This window comes from Falco peregrinus, chromosome 11 (genome assembly GCF_023634155.1).
Source record: "Falco peregrinus isolate bFalPer1 chromosome 11, bFalPer1.pri, whole genome shotgun sequence".
In the NCBI taxonomy this organism is placed as follows: domain Eukaryota; kingdom Metazoa; phylum Chordata; class Aves; order Falconiformes; family Falconidae; genus Falco; species Falco peregrinus.
In genome coordinates, this window is record NC_073731.1 from 8,668,739 (window position 1) to 8,692,820 (window position 24,082).

General features: G+C 39.7%; 1 protein-coding gene across 3 annotated transcripts in view; it reads right to left on the reverse strand.

Annotated features, from left to right (window-relative positions):
- Positions 1-24,082, reverse strand: part of KIF16B (kinesin family member 16B) — a 142,159-nt gene that overhangs the window by 21,468 nt on the left and 96,609 nt on the right. For all 3 annotated transcript variants that reach the window (XM_055816404.1, XM_055816405.1, XM_055816406.1), the window contains one exon: positions 18,036-18,125. In XM_055816404.1, coding sequence (XP_055672379.1) covers positions 18,036-18,125 — 90 coding nt within the window. The remainder of the gene's footprint in view (positions 1-18,035; positions 18,126-24,082) is intronic.

Consider the following 24,082-nt stretch of genomic DNA (forward strand, 5'->3'; position numbering starts at 1 on the left):
ACTGGTAAGAGTAGATGGCAGAGCAGTAACTGACCCTTTTTTTAGTCACCTATTTAATCTTACATATCTCTTTGACCTTAAGATGCACCTATTTCTGGAAACAGTGTATACCTAACAACATCTATAGGGAAGCATACTCCCTTGCAGTGAAACCATACATCTTCATAGCCTTCAACTACTGAGCCCCAGGAAGAGATGTAAATTTGGAGACTGGCCATTTGGAAACCAAGAGAGTGCAAATGAAGGCTCCAATATCACGAAAGGCTCTGCCTGGGATGGGGTGCACTCTCATTTCAGGACCCTTAGGAAACGAAGTTGTCCACGTTTGAAGTGCATCCTTTAACTTCTCTGATAATCAGTTGGAGAGACTTCGGCTGATGTTAACCCAAGTTTGCTAGGGACCTGCTGGATTTAATTCAGTTCAGGGGTTTTATAGTACAGCGAAACATAACATGTTAATAAAAACCTCTTGTACAGTACTTTGCAGATGATATTTCAATATATAGTGGACCAAAGTAAAATACCACATAATACAGCCGTGTAGGCTTGTCACTTCTGACGCGTGAAATTGTTCAAAGTGTTATGCTCCCTAAACATTAAAAAAGTGCCATTTTCCAACATCAAGCAAGAATCTACAGGTTTGAAACATCTCATTATTTCTGGTGGGTAAAAAACTATGTTTTAGTGCCTACAATATGGTAAAAGGTTTTTTTTAAGAAGAAAAACAGGGCAGACATTGATGGAGGCTGAGTCATCTTTAATCTTTCATTCTCTTTGTACTTGAATGTTTTGATATATTTAAATGGGGGGAAAAGGGGAAAAAAAGAAAATTAAGGAAATGCTAACTATTAAATTAAAAAGTCAGTCTTCTTTAACTCTCATGTTACTTTTACAACTCCAAATTTTCTCATTTTTCAAAGGGCATGTCTGACTTTTGATCCTTTGTACCAGAAATCTCTGTCACAGATGAGAAAAATCAAAGAGAAGAATGTGGCACAGTTTTGCAGCCGGTGTGGCTGCACCTGACTTGATTTTGCAGGGAGTAATGAAAGAAAAAAAAAAATGTCCTACTTTTAGTTTTTGAAGTTTAAACAAAGTAACTTAAGCCTCAACTTCTCAAGATGTACTAAGTCTCCCAGAGTTTAAAGAAATTGGACAAAAGCTGTATTCTTAACTAGGAACTTGCACTAAATATTTAGGGATTTGACAACAAGGGAAAAAAAAAAAAGCTTAACATCTATATTTTTACTAGTATTTTCTCTGCAATAAACCACCTAGGCAATTTCATAAGAGGGCCTTAGGCAAAGAAAAAAAGTTAACACTCAACTGATTAAAGGCTACTTTATAAATTCTGAAAAACCAAAAATCAAATAGAGATGAAAGATAAATCATTTGAACATATACTATCCACTAAAAAAGAAAACAACAAAATTACTTAAAAACCACCTAAGTCACATTTTCAGGTGATATAGTTCAAACTACTTAAGGTTCAAATGAACCTTTTCCCTTTCACTTCAAATATGAGTGAATAAAACTCTAAACTTTCTTCTCCTTTAGAAAAAAAAAACATAGTCCTCCATCACGTAAACCCCGGAGTGCTTCCCCGTTACACATGCTATTGGCAAGTGATGCCCTCAGAGGACAGAAAGATTAAAGACGATATTTTCCACTATCAACTAATTGAAGAGAGGGAATATCCAGGGGCTTATTTTTGGATATTCAGTTTGTCACCTACTTTTCCATTTCTAATATTCTCTCTTTACTATTTTTCTCATCTCTTCCAACATGTTCTCCCCTACTTTCCAGCTTGTATCCACTTTATTGCTATGCTTCCATCACCTCTCTGCACCCCCCACATCCCCATTACCCACTTAATTTTTTTCTTACTCCACTGTCCATTTGCCACATCAAATTTCCTGTTCCCACGCCACCCTCCCTACCATCTGCCAGAAGGGGAGAGGGATTTGATCTTCTCAGAGGCACGACATCCAAGCAACAGCTCTCAGGTGGACCCGTATCAACCTTCTAATGTTGCGAACTCCCTGGAGATGACTGAACAGCTTCTAAACAGCAACAAACCCCACAATTTATTATAACAAGCAAACAAGGATAATCAACCTCCTCAACCAAAGAAAACTCAAGTCACCAGGAAAACAGAACTGGAAAAAGGTTGTGGGTAACCTTCCTTGCACGCCAAGGGTCCCTGCAGAGGAGCCCCCACAGAAGTTGCCCAACACCAGCCCAACACAGCCCTTCACCGGCTTTGAGGGAAGCTGACTATCCTCCAGCCCCTCTCCTCCCCAGGTCTTTGCAGCGTTTCTGAGACCAGAGGAGCTGCTCTAGGCTCATTCCTGCTGTGTCTCAGCTCCTCCATCAGAGCAGCAGGCTTCCAGCTTGCTGTTGTCTCTCCTTGCTGCTACAGGCTGCAGTGCTTTCTGACAAATACAAGAGACACCGTATTGCAGAGTGATGTCCTCAAGTTCTGGATTGCTTTTTGGTTTGGTTTGGTTTTGTTGTTGGTTTTGTTCTTTCCTCTGGTATCTCCTGAATACAAGTTATGTCACAACTTGGTCTCCTGTCCCTTTACAGCCCAGCCTTTTCTCAGAGAGGAAGCTGTTTTGCCCCACATACATGAGAATACCCTTTTCTTCCTGCTATCCATCCTTCTTGCTCTGTGCCAAAGGTTCCCCTGCACACAGAACTGGTCTAACCTTTGCATATCTGGCTGGCAGAAGCAACTCCTGGTTTGCACATTGCTTTTTGCCTGACCCCTAGTGCAGACAGCCCCTTGAGCCAAATCTACTTTACCCCCTCCAGAACACACCCCACTGAGGGCAGAGCGTGCTGGAGACCCTGCTGGGGTTAACCTGCCAGGCAAACAATTCTGCAGCTTCCCCACTGTACTCAGACTGGCTAAAATTCCTTGCCTTTTTCCTACTTATCTCTCTGGAGCATCACCCGTAGCTAAATAGATACCTCCTCTACATCATTCCCCTGCAATCCTGGCATTAAGCCATGCCAAGAAGCACAAGCACTTAAGTTTCCTCCCATAAATACATGTGTTCTGTTGCAAGTCTCCCCAAAGTCTGGATGCTGTGACTAACCCCCACAGATCACCTTCTCTGTATTCACCAACACATGAGCATCTTCTCAGGATGTACAAGTTCTCACAGTTGGGCTGCCTCTAATTCTAGGTAACTAGAGAGTTAAGACCTTCCTGGCATGCTTGCCAGTTACCTTCCTCAGATGGGGAGATCCATTTCTCCAAAGAACATTTCAACTTCATCTGTCACTGAAGAGGGATGAGAACACAAAAAATAAATTCACCTCCTGGGAACCTCCCTCTGATGATGAAAATTACCAGGTAGGATTGGACACCAAAGATATCTCTTTCGCATTTTACTAACAGCCTCACCATCATCCCTGAGTCATGCCTACCCGCCTGTCAAACTACCATCTGTAATTATCAGAAATGTTTGAGAGTTCTCACATGTAAGTTTCTCCTTTAAACAAGCAGGCTGACCTAGACTCAATATGCATTTTTGGAGCTATGGTGAGATGTGGAGGCCACAGTTTATTGCATTATTTTAACTCCATTTAGTCTGCCTCCTGCTATTGAGAAAAATGAAATTAATTGCAGCCAAAGAAGTTACCTTGCATTCCAGGAGTGTTTTTCTTTTCCTTAAAGCAATTTCTAGACAAGTTGGAATAACATACCAAAATAGAGCCATAAATGATGGTCAATATAATATTTGACCAATTACTTCATCGTTCTGTTCATTATAAGCAGTACGATAGCATTTAAACACAGAATAACGATAACAATGAGCAATAGTACATACCAAAGTTCATGCAAACCTTTCACAGCTCTATAAAATTATGCAGCTTTAGGATTTTAATCTCTCCTATGAAAAGTGGAAATGAACACAGCCAGGGCATCTTTTTAAATATAAACCACTACCTGCACAGGATAATCAGCCAAGGAAAGAGGGACAAAAACTGGCCAAACAGCAAAGAAAATACATGAAGTCCTCTATGTAGGCTGTAGAAAGGCAGAATAACATGGTGTAGAACAGCATGCACTAACCTAAAGAATGTTCTTGCAAACCTTGATTTTGCTCCCTTGTTTGTCTCTCCCTCGCCGAAAGACAGAAGTCTCTGAGGCGAAAATACCAGTACTGCATGGCAGACCATGGTCTAAGACAAGGGTACGTACTGACCTGGAAAGTCTATAGACAAGTGTAACACATACTCTACGCTTTTAGCTCACGATTTTGTAAATTAAACATTTATTTTTTTTTCATGTAGTCTCAGGTCATGGTGCTTGTTGAGTTCTTTAATGAAACGGCAACAACTGCTGGGTCTGCAAGGTCACGTCTTCAAAGCTCAACACACTAATCTATCTTCTTCATCGATGTACAACTGAAAACCTGCTTTTCAAAGAGCTAAAAAAAAAAAAAATTCTGGTGCTTGCTGTGGGGTTTACTTTCCTCTCAAAAAATATTTGGGATTCGATTCATTATTTTCCCACTGGGATTTCCAGCAAGGTTAAGGAAGTGTCCCTGCAATAGCACAGGGTGGGTCACGCAGCAAACACCATCTCCACTGTGGCCTGTACAGCCTCACCCCCCTCACCACCTTCCTGCCGCTGCCACGTTGGCTATCAGGCCACTCTGATTGCACACCACGAAGTCACCACACCATCTGATCTAAGCAACAAGCAACATAAATAGGTTCAGAGGCGAGAATTCACAATAGCAGTTTTAATAGCTCTTTCCAAAAAAGATTTGTTTGTTACATACAAGCTCGTCCCAGTGACATCTGGCAGCATTTATAAAACATCCCCATCTCGTGTGGCCAACTGATGCCATAAATTTCAGTCATCCCTGCCTTTGAGAAATGCTAATAATGAAAACTCATCAAAGAGCAGCAATAATTTCTACCGCTGACTAGATGGATGCCTTTCTGACTACTCAAAATTAATGGCAGATCTCAGGGTCTTAAAGAACAGCTGTCACAGAGAAATACACCTGCAAACAAATATGCAGTATGCCTCTAAGTTTGATCTGTTACAGATTTAAAGCGGCAACTCTCACAACAAACCGGACTGATTACAAGAAGTTAGCTAGCCTTCCGTGTCGTTTAAAAGGATAAAACTATAGAAAATGCAGTGCAAGCACACAATTGGGAAGCTTAAAAGGAACTACTCGGTCCCCCCTCCAACAGTAAGTGATTGATAGTCACATAGGTTATACATAAATTCTCATTTATGCCTAGTCTTACAGACATTATAGAACTAGCTGCTTTATCACAGGACTAATAACTAGCTGTAAGCCTCATACAAATTTGGGATTTTCCTCCCACTATCACTGTGGTCACTAGCTAAAGCTTAAAATGACAGATAATTAATTAAACACAATAAAAGATACATTTTCAGGAGCTTGCTTGGCAAAGGATTTTGAATCTGCAGGACAGCAAAAGCAACTATGGGGACCAGAAAGATCACTGTTCCTAACGCTTTCACAAGCAATGCCCTAGTTAGTACTGCTCTTGAGATCCTAGAGTCGCGGTGGTAGGTAAGAATAAATATTTATTCCCAAGTACAATAAAATTTCTTGATCAAGGACCTGAAGATAAATGCTTAGAAAGCAAGACCCACGTATATACCACATATACATGGAAAACTCAAAGACACACTCAATTGAATTGTCATGGTATTGAAGTCAACATCATTATTTGGGGCAGGGGAGAAAACAGGGATGTGTTTAACTATTGCAAGTATTTGGGTTTAGATTACACGTCAGTAATTTCCAATTACTGTCAGTCAAAATGCTTTCTAGAAGGCTATAATATTCTGTCCCCAACAAGCACTACATCGCTGAGTCTGTGCACAAGTGATGCTGCTCCATCTACACAAGTTTTAGTAACCCAGGAAAGCAAGGGAAAGCTAAAAGACCACATCTTTTTTTTATTTTATTTTATTTTTTTAAACAGCATCCTTACAATAAGTTATAGCACAAAAGAGCCCTCAGGTGCAATCAGAATGGAAATTACGCTACTCTGCAAAACAGTAGTTTGCAATTACTTTAACAATATTGGTACTATTCAAAAACTGAAATGAACTTAAAAGTAAAGGTATTCTTATTTATTCCCTAATTTAAAAATAAAAATAAAATTGGAGTTAGAATTGAATGCACACTAATTTAAGGATTTAAAATACTACTGAAGTTTTGTTGTAATTTTTTTCTCAAAAAAGATATAACAAAACTAGGACATGCAGTGTTCAGATGCAGTTTGAAAGAAATTCAGAGTATTTCATGGAAAATACAGAGTGCACAACTCAAACAGCCTCAGAATGCCCGTACTGCCGACAGCACCACACAATACAAATCATTAAAGTAGCATTAATACCCAGTAGTGTGATAGAAAACAATAGATTAAATACAGAATAATCTGGCAAAACAGAACTGTAGCTTTGATTCTTTTTATCATTCACAGCATCATAACCATCTATAGATAATCATGAATTAACTGAATGTTTTAACACTGGCTCCCGAAGTTTGTCCCCCATGAGAAGTGTGCTTTTCCATCTCACTCACATGTCACCAACATCCGCCACACAAATTTTGGTTTTTTACACACCACCAGACAGCTTGCCCTCCCCACTATTATTCCTGCCTCTACTTCTGAGATATGCCCTACAGTGAACTGGACAACATCCTCCACTTTCAGTCATCTTCTCTTGACATTTTCAATTCTATACCTGCAGCTCAATGCTCTTCCTGAAAGCCACTGCTTTTTTATGTTTATTTTCATATTAAACCACAAGAGATTGTGTTTTATTGATTTTTGTCATGCAGGGATGCCTAATAAATTTTACAACTCTGGCTTTCATGCCTCTGGCTCTGCAGTGGGGTAGACAATTCTCTCTTCTAAGATGGAGCCTTCTGTATATTCTGCGTTGCAGAGACAGATGGTAAAAGATCCTTCCAGATTTTATTATTATTTTTTAATGTATTTACATTACAGCAGTCAAGAAAATATCCAGAGCACCTTACAGGGAGATGTCATGGTGAATACAAAACCAAAAGCTTTTAGAAACTGATATAGAAACCTTACTATCAGCTACACAGGTCTAAGAAGTTTGTTTTCTTCCTTTCTTGTGAAGTTGACCCATTTTTAATTAAGAAACACAATATTATATTCACCGTATTGAGTCTGAAAACTTTAATAGCAGGAAGATGATAAACAAATATTTATAAGATTAGCGTGTCTCAATGTTTCACTAGTAACTGGCCTCTCTTGGATGGACCCTGGACCTGAGTTTTCACCTCACCTGACCGGCGGATCCCCGACTGTCCCCGGGGTGGTTGCTGTCACGGTCCTGGCCCTGCTCAGGCACTGTCTGACTGTGCCCTAGGCAGACCCACTCCCACTGCGACCTCTGCTGCAGCCACCCTCGGCTCCTGGCTTCTCTTCCCTTGGGAGCATCCCCAGCCTCACTGCTCCCTAGCAGCTCTGTAGGATCCTCCGGTGGGTAGTTCAGAGCAGCACACTCCCCTCCAACACTGAAATGCCATGTGAAGGCACTCATCTCTCTATAGCGAACACAAATGGTGCCTACAGAGGGAAGGCACCGTGCTTCACTTTAACTTTTACATCCCAAAAGCATGAATGCCAAGGTCAGCATCTCAGCATAAAATGAATATAAATTTTGAGTCCTCAAGAGCAGCTAGATAAACTATAAGCCATAAGTGTATATTAAAACACATAGCAACAGTTGTCAAATACAAAGAGGGAAAACCACTTTTCAGGAGCTTTTCGTTCTTGCAGACTACATCACCTTTATCTCAATGGGGCCTCCAGCAGTTAACAGTCACCTACATCTGAATCCCATTTAGAGAAATCACTCATTTGCTTAATATAGCAATGCCAAAAGAAACAGCTAAATACTCTTACTGTACTGCAAAACCCGCAACCTGTGTTTCTCTGTTCATTTTACCAGTGGTTCCAAAGAGAGGAGCACCCTGTAATATCCTACTCAAAAGCTGCCATGTGAAGCTCAAGAGTAGCTAGTTTAATCCTCCAGATCAGGCAGTGAATAAAGTTTATCACAACAGCTTCACATCTGCAACTGCATCAGTAATACTGTCTAAATGAGCAAGGAAAAAATGCAACAGGCAGCGCAGCTGGAACCAGGCAGGTTTTGCTACTGTCTATGCTTTTTGTTCAAGATTAACCTGGGTATTTTCACAAAAACGAGTTAGAGCTAGGTCATCATAGCCAAAATCAACTGAAACCAAAAGGACTCTATTTGAAAAGTCTGCTTAATCTAGCGCATATTCCTGATCAACATAGTGAGAACAAGTTGTTCTTCACAAATCCTCAGAAGACGTAATTGATCAGAGCCTTGAAAACCAGATTATCAAATAATCAAAGCAATTATTCTGTCCAATGTTCCTGATTATGAGATGAAGGACTCGCCCCTCTCCAAATACTACTTTTTTCAATTTCTACATTACTAATGTGTGAGACTTTTGCGCAGCACAATCAGTGAAAACTGGCCTTTGATGTCTGTCTGCAGGTTAATCTTGTCTCGTGCTGAATTTATTGGAAGACCTGTAAAGCTAACAGTATTTTCCCAGACAACTGCTTGGAAACTCAGAGTTTTCATTAGCTGCTTAGGACAGACCAAAAAAAACACAGGTCTCATCACTGACCAAAACAGAGGAGGGAGGAAGGGGAAGGGGAAGGAGAAGAGATGCAGAGAAACTGTATTTCTGCAGAATTGCCTGTACCAAGCCGGGAACACTTCACTGCACAAATCTAGCACCCAAAACCACAATAATCATAAATTAATCCCAAACCCAGGCTTTCACAAGGCTCTTACACATTCAGATTCAGTTTTATGACAAGAAATTTACACACCAAATCCATTTTCCCACTAGAAATAGATTGGCGATTGCATGCTGTGCCGGAGGCAAATACGCCAGGGGGTTTGCTGTGTCTCAGATGCTCCAGTCCTAGTTAGCAGCTATGAATTCAGCGGGAGCACGTGGAACAAATACACATCCCCATAATCAGGCTTGCACTGAACTACATGATACGGTTAGCAGCGACATTTTTCATGCTTTACTTACGGGGACAAATTCTCCTGTTCATTTGTAGACTGATGTACTGAGGAAGGTCTTAAAATTTCTTTTAAAAATATCAGCTGCCAAAAGTCTTGTGCTGCAGAATGGCCAGATGAAGCATTTAAGGATATACCTCTTAAATCACTTCTGTAGCTACTGGCAAACTAAAGTTGATATGGAAGTACTACTCATATAAAGCTGCAGGCTTTAGAACGTTCTCACCACAGTATTATTAGGAATGGGAGCTGGAATCGTGTATGTGAAAATATGCTCCCTGCGTACATACTTCCTGGCTGTTATAGGTGACAGGAATATGAATGTTAAAATTATCTATACCATAATTACTGTAATTTGTACTGAATAAAGGTGAAGGCTATAATCACATCCTTGTGTAATAGTATTATAAGGTTTACATACAAATATGTATTAAAAAAAATTCTAATTTCATTTTCTTTCAATATTTATGGAAAGATACATTACTAAAGCTACCAAGGTTCTAGGCTAGAAAGTAAAAATTAAGGTCTGCCATTAGTTTAGGATATATATTTCAAAAACTACTTTCTCAATGCTTTTCTAGACACTTATAATTCTGCCAGAGGTATTTTTTTAATACACATCATACATAGCATTTGCTATTTACAAGCACATCAGTGCTGCAAACAATTTTCATTTTAACCTGTACCCAAATATACAGATTCTGGAAGAAAAAAAAAAAAAAAAAAAAAGGAAAAAAAAAAAAGAAGGCTTTTAGATGGCTTATGCATTCTTGGTGTTTGTCCTAAGGCTGCCGTATTAAATTTGTTACTCCTATTAACTTTTTCTATTGTATAAAACCCAAACTACAGTACATATTCTTGATTACTGAAAAAAAAAAAATATCCAAATTTGCTAGTTAATATACAGAAACATGCTTCCAGTCCAGACAAAACACATCAACAAGTTCATCTCTTCACTGGATCAAGTTTTTAAATACAGAAATAAATCTTAAAATATTGTCCTAGACTATGCTTACTTAAGGGTCATGGAATTCCTAGAGGCTGAAAGAACCTGAATTAAGAATCCATATAGAGACAAACCTATACTTTCTAAAATAACGAGCTAACATTTATAGCAAGGTTTGTACCATCATGTTCATTACTATATGCTACACCCTGCTCCCTCTAGTACACGTAACCTGGGATTTTAAATTGCTTCTTGGTCGCAAGAATTTCTAAACATCAATCTCAACAGTCACTGAACTTGGGAAGAGTTTGGGACTTCAGTCACCACAGGATCAAGGTTTTGGCACAAGTATTGCAGGTTTCAGAACCAACTAATTTCAAATACCATCTTAGAAATTTTTATTTACAGTTCCTTACAGCTATAGTGCTTTACTTCTAATTGAACACTACAAGCATCCAAATGTCCGGAATTTTGCGTTCGATGTGAACATAATACCTAAATCTTATATATGAATTAAATATACAATTACTGATGCCAGTAAATGAGAAAATCCAATGGTAAAACCAGCAGAGCTTCAGGCTAGCTAGCTCTGATGCAACAAGCTTTTGACTTCTGCTGCCAAAGCATCTCCTGAACTCCAGGAGCTCACTAGTTAGGTGGCAACTGGCTCACCAGCCCTGCAAACCAAGTACCTCAAAGATACTGCATCCCTATCCTTCTCCCTTTCTAAGCAATCCCAGGAGATTAACACTAATTTTACATTTAATGAAACACTACAGCTGCACAGTTACAAACCAGCATCAGAGCAGCCAGACAGCCAAGATCCCAGCCGAAATGCTGCCCTAAGTGCTCTGCACAAGTCTGCTGCCTTACTGCTCTGTTCCTAGTTTAATTCCTCTATTTGTATTCTTCCTTAGGAAGGAGAACTCTGCATCTCTGGCAAGACTTTAAAAATAATTTAATAATTACATAAATACACAGAAATTGCTTAATTATCCTTGAGACTATTGGGGGGGAAGAATAAAAATCCCCAAGCCCCCACCAACCATGTCTTCAAAGTCAGCACAAAATTGCATTTCTTTATCAATGATCCTGGAGAGAACCTCTTCCAGAATCCAAGGATGGTGTCCTAAAATTAATGGCTTAATCTCAAACTCATCCCCTCACCATTATCTGTGCCAGCACTCAGTGTTGAAGATTTCCTCCACTTATTACTTATAAAGAGCACCAAGTGTAGGGACCACTTAAAAAGAAAATGGAGATCCTTCTGTGGCAGTCACCCAAAAAAGAAGTATGGAGGCAAAAGAAGCGGACAGTGAAATCAGACGGTGGTGGTTACATGAACAGTTCATGCCTCTTCATCAGCACAGAGATGAATTACTCCTAAACAATAAGCACTACCAGAAAAGAGTCTAAACAGAACTTAAGAAAGGATTCAAAAACCTGTCTGTTCTATTTTAGTAGCAGATGTATACACAAAATGTTGGGTGGTTGCAAGCAGCATGGATGGATGGATGAAACAGGAACTGGCTTCACTGAGATACAAAACATTTTTTGTCTCTCTTCTGAGATCCAAAATACTTACAGTAAAAAATGGACAGACTACTTTTGAGTTTCAAAAAACCTGAAATATTTAAAAATATTTTTCAAATAAGATTGCAAACAAATGTTTTGAATTCAAAATATTTTCAAAAGCATTAACGTACTATTTCTGAAAAGCTTGACAAAGATTTTCTACCCTTTGAGTTCCAGGCAATTCTCACAGGTATGCAAAGCAAAGATCAGCCTGTTAACTCCTCCAGTTGACAAGTGCCTCAAGTTCACTCAAACAAAATGATAGTCTGTCAAACAAAGAGATTTCTGATAAGCAGAGGATATCACCTTCAGAAATAGAAAGAAGGAATATATAACACTCATAGACACTGCCAATGACAGCTCTTCCTCCAGAACACTACACTAAAAAAATTAAAAAAAAGGAAACCAGAGAGCATTTTTTCTTAATGGTTATAAAATACAATCCTTACTGTCCAATACTTAATGTACCTGAAAACCTCTGGCAGCTAAACAACAGTTTCTAATCCTAATCCTGACCTCCGCGACCCACGACATTGACGTGTTCCCGCAGTATATTGCACACGCTCCTTTCCCTGGTGGGAACAGCAGATGGGGGTAGAGGCTGATCACACAGTAACTTTGGCTTGAAGGCTTAAGTTTGTGTAGATGTTCCTGCTGTTTCAGATATGGACATTACGCATCCATTCAGTCATGTAAGATGCAAAAAAACCAGGGGAAGCTGGCTCAATCATGAGCTGAAATTCTTTAAAAATTATAAATAGTCTTTTTGTGCTTTAGCTGGGAAAGATACAAATATATGTTCTTATACATACCTCCATACATCAAATCCAAGTACACAAATTATTACATTCTGTTAAATAAGCTAGAAGCTGATAGCTTTGGCACTCCTGCAGAAATCTTGCCTACACACTTAAGTCCTTATCTCCATGAATGAATCTATAAATGCAAGCATACTTTTTAGCTTCTCTTTGGCAGCTCTCCATGGATTTACTAATATTTTTTAAGTCGAAAATCACTACTAGTAATAAAAATGTCGCAACAGTAGGCATTTCCCTTAACACCATGTAGACATTTTTATGCACACGGAAGGAGGTTTCAAGATCGACAGGGAATTCCATAAGCAGAGCCTACGCCAAAAGCCCCACAAAAGCTGGCTTAGATACCTGGACACAAGTGGGAATCAAGGATTCCCAGATGAAGGAAAGACTTCATAAACCTAGGGTTTGGGTAGGGAAAGACAAATGGACAATTGTTCCTCTCGTCTCCTTTGAAAGAGGGATGAGACAAGAAAGTGTTAAGAAGGGAACACTGGCCAGCACAACAGTGCATCACTCAAATCGGCTGAACTAACACAGATGGGAGAGCGAGCTTTCCCTCACAGCAAGCTGGAGATCAGGAAGGGAAGGTTTTCTGCAGAAACCAGCACTCCGGTTGTATTTCAAAACCATGAACTGATGAGAAAAAGATGAAAAACGAGGGAGGAAAAAGGAGAATGTTACCCTGAAAGTTCTCACTATTAAAAAGCCCATTTGCTCCTATTTCTGACTAATGACAAACAAAAATATATTCATTACAGAGACCACTGCAACTGAAAGCCAAGTATGGCCTTAATTAAAATTCCAAAAATAATAAGAGAGTCATTAACAATCTAGCAGCATACGAAAGCTGAAGCCGGGCAAATGAAAATCATGCAGGCCTAAAAAAATAGGCACTATTCAATTCTTGGTACTTATCTGCCACTGGCACAATCTCACCCTGCTGCAGCTTCTTCAGTCTTTCAAAATTTGCATGTGACACATTTCAATTAGATATTCAGTTGTCAGCAGCCACTTAATTACATTAGAAGAAATGTGCAGGTATATAAAATATATGGCATCTAGTAAGACTGTAAGACAAGAGAGTTTCTTCCAAGAGATTTTTTTTTTTTTTAAACCTTCCTAATAAATCAGTTTGCCAATACATTCCTTTGGGAATTCAGTGGCAGCAACACGAAATGCAAGATCAGCAAATTATTAAAATACTGATGTAGTAAGTCAGAGCTGAGCAACTAATGAGCTGTAAAGTTCACTTCTAAAAGCAGGACACTCATACATTAAACACGTCCACAGTATTTTTGCTGTTCATTATAAATATTAATTTAGAGTGGGAAGGTGAACTATGCAAAATGAAATTCAGCTCTGATGGATTCTGATAACATTGCTTTTAAGGATGAAGTTTCTTTGAAATAACATACAGGAACTAAGGATGCAACTTTGCCAAGTTTGGTATTAAAATGCCTTTTAGCATCACGGTGAATCCCAAATTAGGTCAATGACAGATGAGCAAAAGTAGACAGATGATTTCCAATTTACCAAACAAACTGAACTCCTACTTACGTTGGAAAACTAATCCATAATTACCATAAATCAAGGCTATTTTAAATAAAGGTAAAAAAATATGGGAAGCCATCGATAATTTACATGTATAACAATGATAATGAATTCCTTCAAAAAAACTAAATACCAAATCTTTACTACAGCGCACGGTATCACGTGTTTCATTCATCACAATGTGTTTTTCTTCTCTGATAAACAAGGACACAGAAGTTTGTAGAAATGCTGAAGAGCAGAAGCAGCCAACTGCCTATTAACTAGATTTCTTCTGCCCACAAACCTGCCATTTCCTTGCGGTACCCTAAGCCTCAAAGCAGGCATGCACACAACACAGCCTGTACTGTGCAAAACAGAAGTAACAACATCAGTGCTGCAAGGGTTTCTGAAACTGTGGTACTTAAGTGACAGTACCTACCTAAAAGCAGTAAGATGAAGTGATCAAATGCTTATCTTGCTTCTGCTGAACTTTAGGGTGCTTTGTACTTAGCAAAGATACACGTACTTGAACCTCACTCAATTTATTGAAGGTTGTTGTGGAGGCTCAATAAAGGCTGGAAGAAGATACTACTAAAGCTGTGGATCTATTGTTCCAGAAAGCAACATGACTACATGTTTCTTCCAAGTATATCAGAAGCTAAACACGTTACTATGCTTTTCCACAGAGTCTCATCTTTATAGAGAAAGTTATATTGGCAAACTTGTAAGACTTAGTATTTGTCACAACTGACAGAAATTGTTGAGAAAGGAACAGATAATTTAATAAAACACACGCCAATGCATTTCCTATGTGGAAATTAGAAATTCATTCATCTGCATAGTTAAACCAGTAATTCTGTTAATGTACTAGATGTGAATCTCAATAAGTTTACCTAAGATGCAGACACAGAGCAACACAGGCATGTCAATAAGAAACACACTGGCACATTAAACTAGAGAATATATTGACCTTGCAAGCACGACCACAAACAGAGGGAAGAAGCTAAAAGAAAAGCAGCAGAAGAAAACTGCCTATAAAGTGAGTGGTGCAGAGAACGGAAAATATAGAAAAAATCCACAGGAAAAATATTAATAATGAACTAATAATTACAACAAAATTAACTTCAGCTGGGAAGACTCCAAGATGAAGCAAACTATGTACCTTTGCTCTAGACTGGAATTTTTTCTCAATTGTACGCTCTCAGAAGCCGGACTTCATCTTGACCTTGTAACAACACTCTTATGTTCTCACAGTTCTTCAAAACAAATAATAATAACCCCCCACTCCCTCCTGTAACACCAAAAAAAGCCTGAATTTGTACTGTGCATCACAAATGCTTGATTCAAAAAGGTGACATCAATACGCTGCGGCACACGGGACATATTAATAGTGGCTTTGATAACATCAGATTCCTCCTGAATCTGATTACTACATACAAGAAGGAAGCTGATCCCCCTCTGACAGAAGTGTAAAAGCCAAATTCAATTGTTTCCCAACGTACTGTCATGACCAATAACCGACTCTGAAAAAGACTACTCCAACACATTTTCCTAATGGGGGAAGATCAGTCTGCAGAGGGATTCAGTCAGCCCTTTTCTATTTCAACTGAATGACTGCCTAGCTGTTTTTTTCAAGAGCTAGATGTAATTAGGATATTACTGCTGATAGAATATAACTCTAACATCCAAGAAGAAATGGCAATTCATTCAAATAAAAAATATGATACTGATGTTCATTCACAAGTAATATTTTTAAAAGCACTTGTGGAAAAAGCACATTTCAATTTTCCATTCAAAATCTATTTTTACCTTTAAAAAATTTCTGACAATCAGAAAAGATGAACTATTCTTTTTATTTTCTCTTTTTTTTTCATTTTTTTTTTAAAAAAAACAAAACAAAACAAAAAACTTTTCCTTAGATATTTGGTGCATGGTAGTTTCAATTTCTGGTTTCACACTGTTTTCTAATGGGAACGATCTTTAGTCCCAAAATCCCTACAAAACACAAATCTACTTATTTTAACCTTTAAAATCCAAGGTCGTTCCATGCTCAATTAGTTTTTAGCTTAAAGAATACATCTATGAACACCAAGAAAGCACTTTCGCACTATTGCATCTCTCTCTTTCTTGGGCATATTAATGGTTTTAATATATTGTCCATGAATATATGGCCCAGGCTTCTCGTGCTAACTCTCAAATCGGAATCATTTCCATTGCTTGAATGATTTATTACTTCTAATATGCAAGGGGACAAGTACAAAGGAAGAAAAGTGTCAATAATTAAAAGTTAGATGCAGAAACCAAGAACTGTAATTCTACAAATGCTCACTGCAATGAACTAAAGCTCTGTCAGGCACAGCTCCTCATATCCTGAATGCCCAGAGTCTCCAAGGTGGTCAGAAAGATCAATTTTCCATTTTGCAGAAACCTGGAAACCACTATTACAAAAGGGTATCTGTGGAACAACGCTGCTCTTTTAAATGAAGAATTGTCAGGATGACATGATCTGACTGCAAGTATTTTGCAATGAACAAAGCAGCAACCACCAGGGAACAATGCCAGTCAGCAGTAAAGGGAATTAATAGCTAGAGGCAACACATGGAGGCACAGTTTCACTGCAACATCCATCCTGTATCTAGTAGCCTTGGAGTTTTAAACTGCTGAAGGGCTTGCCAATCTTACTAGAAGCATACGGCTGAGAGGAATCATAGAACACAGCACACTTTGGGTTGGATGGGACATTTAAAGGTCATCTAGTCTAACCTGCCTGCAACAAGCAGGGGCATCTTCAGCGACATCAGGTTGCTCAGAGCCCCGTCCAACCTGACCTTGAATGTTTCCAGGGATGGGACATCTACCACCTCTCTGGGCAACCTGTGCCTGTGTTTCACCACCCGCATTGTAAAAACGTTTTGCTTTGTATCTAGTCTGAATCTGCCCTCTTTCACTTTAAAGCCATTGCCCCTCATCCTATCGCAACAGGCCTTGCCTAAAAGGTTGTCCCCATCTTTCTTACAAGACCCCCTTTAGGTGCTGGAAGGCTGCAATAAGGTCTCCCCGGAGCCTTCTCTTCTCCAGGCTCAATAACCCCAACCCTCGCAGCCTGTCTTCAGAGGAGAGGTGCTCCAGCCCCCTGATCATCTTTGCAACGGGTCCGTGTCTTCCCTGGGCTTCAGGCTCCAGAGCTGGGGCCAACACTCCAGGCGGAGTCTCACCAGAGCGGAGGAGAAGGGGAGAATGTCCTCCCTTGACCTGCCGGCCACGCTGCTTTTGATGCGGCCCGGGACATGGTTGCCTTTCTGGGCTGTGAGGGAACGTTGCTGGGTCATGTCCAGCTTTTCATGCACCAGTACCCTCCGCCGGGCTGCTCTCAATCCCTTCACCCCAGCCTGCATGGACACTGGGGGCTGCCCCGACCCAGGTGAAGGACCCTGCACTTGGCCTCGTTGAACCTCAGGAGGTTCATCACACAGACCCTCTTCTCGAGCTTGTCCAGGTCGCTCTGGATGGCATCTGGTCCCTCAGGTGTGTCAACCCCACCACTGGTTGGGCTTGGTGTCATCTGCAGACTCGCTGAGGGTGCACCTGATCCCACTGTCTGCGTCATTGAAGAAGATATTAAACAGTACTGGACCCAATATGGACCCACGAGGGACACCTCTTGTCACCAGTCTCCATCTGGACATTAAGCCTTTGACCACTACCCTCTGGATGTGACCATCCAACCAATTCCTCATCCAAATAGTCCACCCATCAAATCCACATCTCTCCAATTTTTAGAGAAGGATGTTTTGAGGGACCATGTTGAAGGCCTTACAGAAGTCCAGAGAGATGACATCCATAGCTCTTACCTTGTGCACTGATGTAGTCACTCCATCACAGAAGACCACTAGGCTGGTCAGGCAGGACCTGCCCTTGGTGAAGCCATGCTGGCAATCTCAAATCACGCCCCTTTTTGAGTAAACACCTTTCAAAAAAAACTTTTCAAGTCTCTACCTCCACCCTTTTCAGCAAAAGTAGTTTTACCAAAACTTACCTCTGGGTACTTCAGCTTTAAGGTTTTATGCATTTCTCGAAAACGACTGTACCGCCTGAACACCGTCCAGGTCTCATCCAGGACTGTTATCTATATCACACAATACAAAAAGAAGAAACAAAAGTAAAGCCACACAACAGTAAAAACCATGCAGGATACAAGGTTATCATATTAATAAGGGAAATTCTCAGTTCCTTTAAATCTACTAGCTTTTGTAAGTTTACTTATAAAATTAATTTTTCTGTCATTACAGTGGCAGAATTGTGCTTAATAAGAAGCACCGATTGCAAAGCAAGAAAACCTGAACGCATTTATGCCTTATTCCAGAGTGGTTTGACAAGGCTATAAAGACATTAAAATATCCCCAATCCCAAATCATTCCTTGGTGCAGCATTCCTCTCAGCATTACAGTCAGTGGGTGTTCCACTAATGAATGCACAACCGTAGCGTGGCCTCTCTAGACATTCAGAGAAATGTACAGTCTCACATACATATACGCACACATATACACAATTAATAAATACGCATTCCTCAGAAAAAGAGCTCATAACCACATAGAACAGGGTTCCAATTTGTAGGGTAAAAAATTATATATGCCAGCTTTCAGTAGAAGACATTCCTTTGAAAGAGTCTTGGTCTGTGTCATCAATATGTTTATGAACATCCCATTTATAAAGGAAGTCTCATTAAAATCTACAGAATTACTTACTCCTGTGAATAAAGAGCATAGCAAAAGGAGTGAAGGGGGAGGGCAAGCCAACCTTACCACCAGTTATTCACAAAATCCTCCCTGGAACTGAGAAATCAACAAAAATTTCAGGGGGCAAAAATTTTCACTGAAATTAGGTGCAATGAAAGAAATCTGTAAGTGGGTCATAAAAGTACTGTGACTGGGGACTTTGATTTTACAACCAAATCTTTCTGTTGCTCTAGTGGTCCAAGGCTACCAAGAAGCAATGCTGCAGGTAGAATAAGCATGTCTAGCAGAGCTGGACAAAGCCAGCTGGCATTGCCTAAACCTGGGAAGACCACTGCTTTTTTAATTTAACAGGCCTAATGTGTGACACTACCTCTGCCTAGCTACGATTTTATGCACAAAGATCAAAAATAAGCATTTTCATAAAACACAATTTATGAAGGCACAGGCTTTTTAATCTTAAAGTGACTTCGAATTATCAAGTAGTTCCCTCGCTACTGTGCATATGAGAAAGTTATGGAGATAAAGAAAGTTGCAATGGAGCAGAATAACCAAGTCGGAGGAAAACAAACCCGAGTAACAAAGCCAGAGGGAACCAACACCCAAGCACCACTGTTGACAGCTGCTACCCCATGCTCACAACAGACTCCCCTCTGGCCCACCCTTCTCCACCCCACTGCCTCTGCTGCTGTATACAACAGGGAAACTGGGTGAAGTGTTTTAGAAACCAAAAAATACTGTGTCTTATGACATCAGGAAACAGGTTTTGGGGTTGGTTTTTTTCCTATTTTTTAACCTCTGTTTTTAACTAAAAGATGTAAGTAAACAAGACTGGCCTTCTCAAAGCTTTTCACAAACATTAAAACATAGGTTCTTCTACCACATCTCCACAATGCAAATTCATTATTTCTGATAAAATTCATCTTTCATGTCACCAATAAGCTTGACTACTATTAGGACACCTACATGATGGACTGTATCCATGCAATAAGTTGTTAACAGTGTCTAACTTTAAAAATCAGGTGAATGGATTTAAAATGAATAGGCAGGTTTAACTAAAAATGTAACTTCAGGAATACGCATACTACACTGATCTCAACCAATTAACCATTTTGTTCTGAACATTTACTTTAAAGGGCTTTGTGATTTCAGTTAAACATTAGAGCACAATGGATAATCATAAAATAAAGATGTTACTCATTCGTGCTTTCTTTTTGCTTTAATTCTGCATTTTAATCTCTCCGAGTCAGGAAATTTTGCTGTGATAATTTCATACGTACATGATCTTTATTTAAAAGTGATCTCTTTTTTTCCCTAGGGTTTTCCGCAGAAGCGTGCCTTCAGGGGAGCAACTAGCACAAGGCATCCAGGACTCCGCCAGCTACACAGCCTGGGGAAGAGCATGTATGTCAGCTTGCCAGCGATGTTGTTGGCAGTGCATCTGACAGCTGTCTAGGTGATATGGCGGGACCAACCATACTCAAAATTGCCTGCAGCCGATTATTTATTAGCTTTCTTCTACAAACTTTAATGAACAACTTGTTAGAGACAGACAAGAAGAAGAGCAAAGCCATGTATCTGTGCTGCCTAAGAACTGAAGGATTTTCTCTAGAGCATTCTCTGGCAGCTTGGATTGACCCGACTCAGTCCCTGTTACCCTCTGTTTACTTTCCTAATTCTTGCAATTAGACTAGCAGGTAATGCATTGCAAAATTTTATTGTTGCTACTGCTATTATTGATGGAAAATGAATTTCAAGGCTAAACAAAATCTTAACTGGTCCCCAAAGCTCAGCAATAATGTTGTTAGGCCAGACAGGATAAAACTCCACTCCTAAAGAGGAGAATTACAGTGCACCTGGCATAGCAACAGCATGTCTAGATCAGGGCGTTTTACTCCTACAGCTGATCCAACAAGTTTCAGCTGGCATTTTTTTCCCTCATTTAAAAAAGCTATATGATAGACTATATACTCCTGAAGTATGCGATGGGGATATATGCACATCTTTTTTACAGTGAAAAATAAAGCAAATTTGAAAAGCCCTTTAATTTTCACTTGTAATTTGCTAAAAAAAACCAAACACATGCTTGAGTAAATCTGTAATACAGATTTTCAAAATATTCTTATCTGGGCAATTATGTGACCCCAGACTTGCCTCAGAATTATGGGGGTGGTGGGGTTGTGGTGGTGGTGGTTTGTTTTGGTTTTTTTGGTTTGTTGTTGGGTTTTTTTGTTTTTTTCATTCAGTGCACCATTTCCTACGTAAAACCTAGAAATTTGAAAGGCGATACTGCAGTCCTGTCTCCTTCTCATGGTGACTGACAAAATAAACCACGTCACAGAATTTTTTCCCCTTCTGCCCCACGCAAATAGAAGTAAAACCTGGGAGAGGGAATATTCCACCTGATTCTGAAGCAATTAAAAAACCACCAGAAAATGGCCACCTTACTTATCTGGGCTGGATAAACTGTCTACAGTCACGGCGAAAATTCCTATTTCTCAAAATGGACCTACTTGAAAGTGTTCCTCACGTTGTCTATGACTACAGCATCTAAAAATCTAAAGGTTGCCTAAAAATTTCTTGCAACCTTTTTTTGTTTATTATTGATGGTATTAATCTGATAGAGTTAAGGGAAGACTGGGCTTTTTCTTTTTTCTAATTTAGGTACATATGGGGCATGCATCATTTTCTTTAAGAGCTAGGTATCAATGAGCACTGCTGCTTTACTCCAATTCTGCAACAGTTCACTGATCTCAGAAAGAAACTTAAGACTAGAAACATGGACATTTGAGAAGACCCACCACAGCATTTGGCTGAACAGAACTGCGACTGGACTGGGAGAAAAACACTGCTTTGGGGTGCACCTGCCCAGATCTCCTACAGGGAACTCATCAGAGATGACTGAAAGGTTTTGAAACGCAAGAAAAAGCCAGTTTTGAAAGAATATCAAACAGGATAAATAAAATAAGCGAACTTGGAACAACTAGGGGAAGCTGAATAAAAATGTGAAAGTTTATCTAAAACGTTCCCTCTTTCCCTGTCAGAGGATCCCTTGCAGGGTTGTGCTTGATTCCAGGCTTTGCTTCCATCACCTGCTCTTGGGAGACCCTGTGTGCTTTTATGTGAGCTGGGGTTCCTCCTCCCCTGCTGCCTGGCTGCTCCTTTTGCTGTCCATAGGTACTACCCGCAACCACAGGTACTGTCTGTAAAAGATGCCAACTGTCTTAGCGATGCAAAAGCTCTTCCCACACACTGTTTCTAGCATGGCCTTGTGAGTATTCTGTGTATCGCAACAGCATGAAAGGAAGGGGAGAATGCAAGAATAGTTTACTGGTATTCTAATTCAGCTTTAGCATAAATATGTTTAGACCTGACTAAGTTACTACTTTATTGTCTTTAAAAACAATGTAAAACTGTCGCTTAAAATGGAAGATTTTTGGAAATTTATCTATTCATACTGAATACTTAACAGCAGACCAGCACAAACAGCTCCACGACATCTCTTGCTGCAAAAGCAGAGGGTGCTATCTTAACTCTAATAAATATGGATTTGTTTCTATTTTGAATTGCCTCCAATAGGTTCTCATGAGACTCAATCAACATGCTAAAGTAGGATCTGTATCCAGTGGAAGAACCTGGGCGGACACACCATTTTGCTGGCCCATTCCCAAATGTTATATATGTCTCAATGGACAAACCTGCACTAAAAGAAAATATTTTTGGATGCTATGTTACTGTTGAAAGACTTACGAACTCACCATGATGCTGCCAAGAAAAGTGGAACTCTCCCTCTTTTGGCATATAAAGAAAATAATCTTTACTATTGCATGTCACAAGAAGAAATTTATGTACTTGTTCCATATAGAAATTAATTGTATTTGTTCCTCTGTACAGCAATATGCCAGGATTTAACTACAAACCCAATGACTAGAAACATCTGCTGAAGAAAACAATTCTGAGACCTCTAGAATTCAAAAGTTTGTGGAGTGTCTTACAATTCAACTCAATTGTCCCTTGACCCTTTGTCAGATCTCAAAGTGCTGTTACATGCGAACAGGTCAGTTACCCATTTTCCCAAGAGCAAGAGGAACCTTGGTGAAGAAAGCTTATTTGGGATCTAGCAAAGGAATCAAGATTAACACCAGCCCTTCCCCAAGACTGACATGTATTCTGGTACAAGGTTATCTGAAAATAAACTTGAACTAAGTAAAGTGAGGCTGAAATTAGGAATTATTTCCACAACTGACACTGTATACTGATGCATCAGGAAGGGATGAAAAAAACACGTACACGTTTTCTCCTCCCTGCCCTGCCTTCCTGTTTTCCTGATTTTTAAGAAAGAAAGAGAGAAAAAAAATCACTCTTCCACGTGTTCTGATTTCCCAAGAATAACAGTAGCAGCTGCTGAAGATTAATACAGATCAAAGTAGAGCTGGGAGCTCTGCAGGGGCAAGGTTTAAAATAGAAAAGTTTGTGAAAGGCCTGTGGATTGTAGCTTGCAGACAAATCCTGACCACAGCAAAAGTAGCCCACTGTGACATACAGAGACCTGAAAGTAAAGGAAAAAACATAAACAGTTGATCGATCTGTGTAGGGGAATGACTATAAGAAACATCCCAAAGACTGCCAAACCAAGGTCCATAGCAACTTCAGTAAATATATTTAGTGCTTTAAGGAAGCTGACAGCAATGGAATAAAATTATTAGTGATAGCCCATTCCCTACCCCATATGTCATCCATTTCTTTGAAGTTCATCAAAGCAGTTATTTAAGCAGCAGTTTCTCTCAAAGGCAGACTAGAGGTGGCACAGGACAGAGACAAAAGATTGTACCGGCAAGTACGACAGAATAGAACAGCCATCCCATACACACTGCTCTTAGCTACAGCATCCATTCATTCCATACCATTACTGAGGGTAGGTCACAAGTCTGCTCTTCACAGAAACAAAACACAAGCAACAGAACTGTTGGAGCCTAGTTGCATCTGCATTGGCTTCTCTTCTTGATATATCCTCCTGTTCCTTCCTGGTTACAAACCCCACTCCCCTTCTAACATTTTTCTTTTACTACATTTCCCTCCAGGTAAGTCCAAGTCTTCCTGCAAATACTTACTGCCCCTTCCTCCTAAGATTTTGCAGACGATTACATGGGTTAGAGATTAAGGGAAAAGAAATGCACCAACTTACTAAAAAGAGAAAACACATTTTTACTTTATCTACCTTCCTTAACCATTAGCCAGTTCAGTAAATTCCATGTGCTGAAAACAGTTGGTGAATAGAACAGTCCTTGGGGAAGTTTCTTATGTGCTTACTCTTCTCTCAGCATCTCTTTGGCTCTGGGCTTTCACTGGC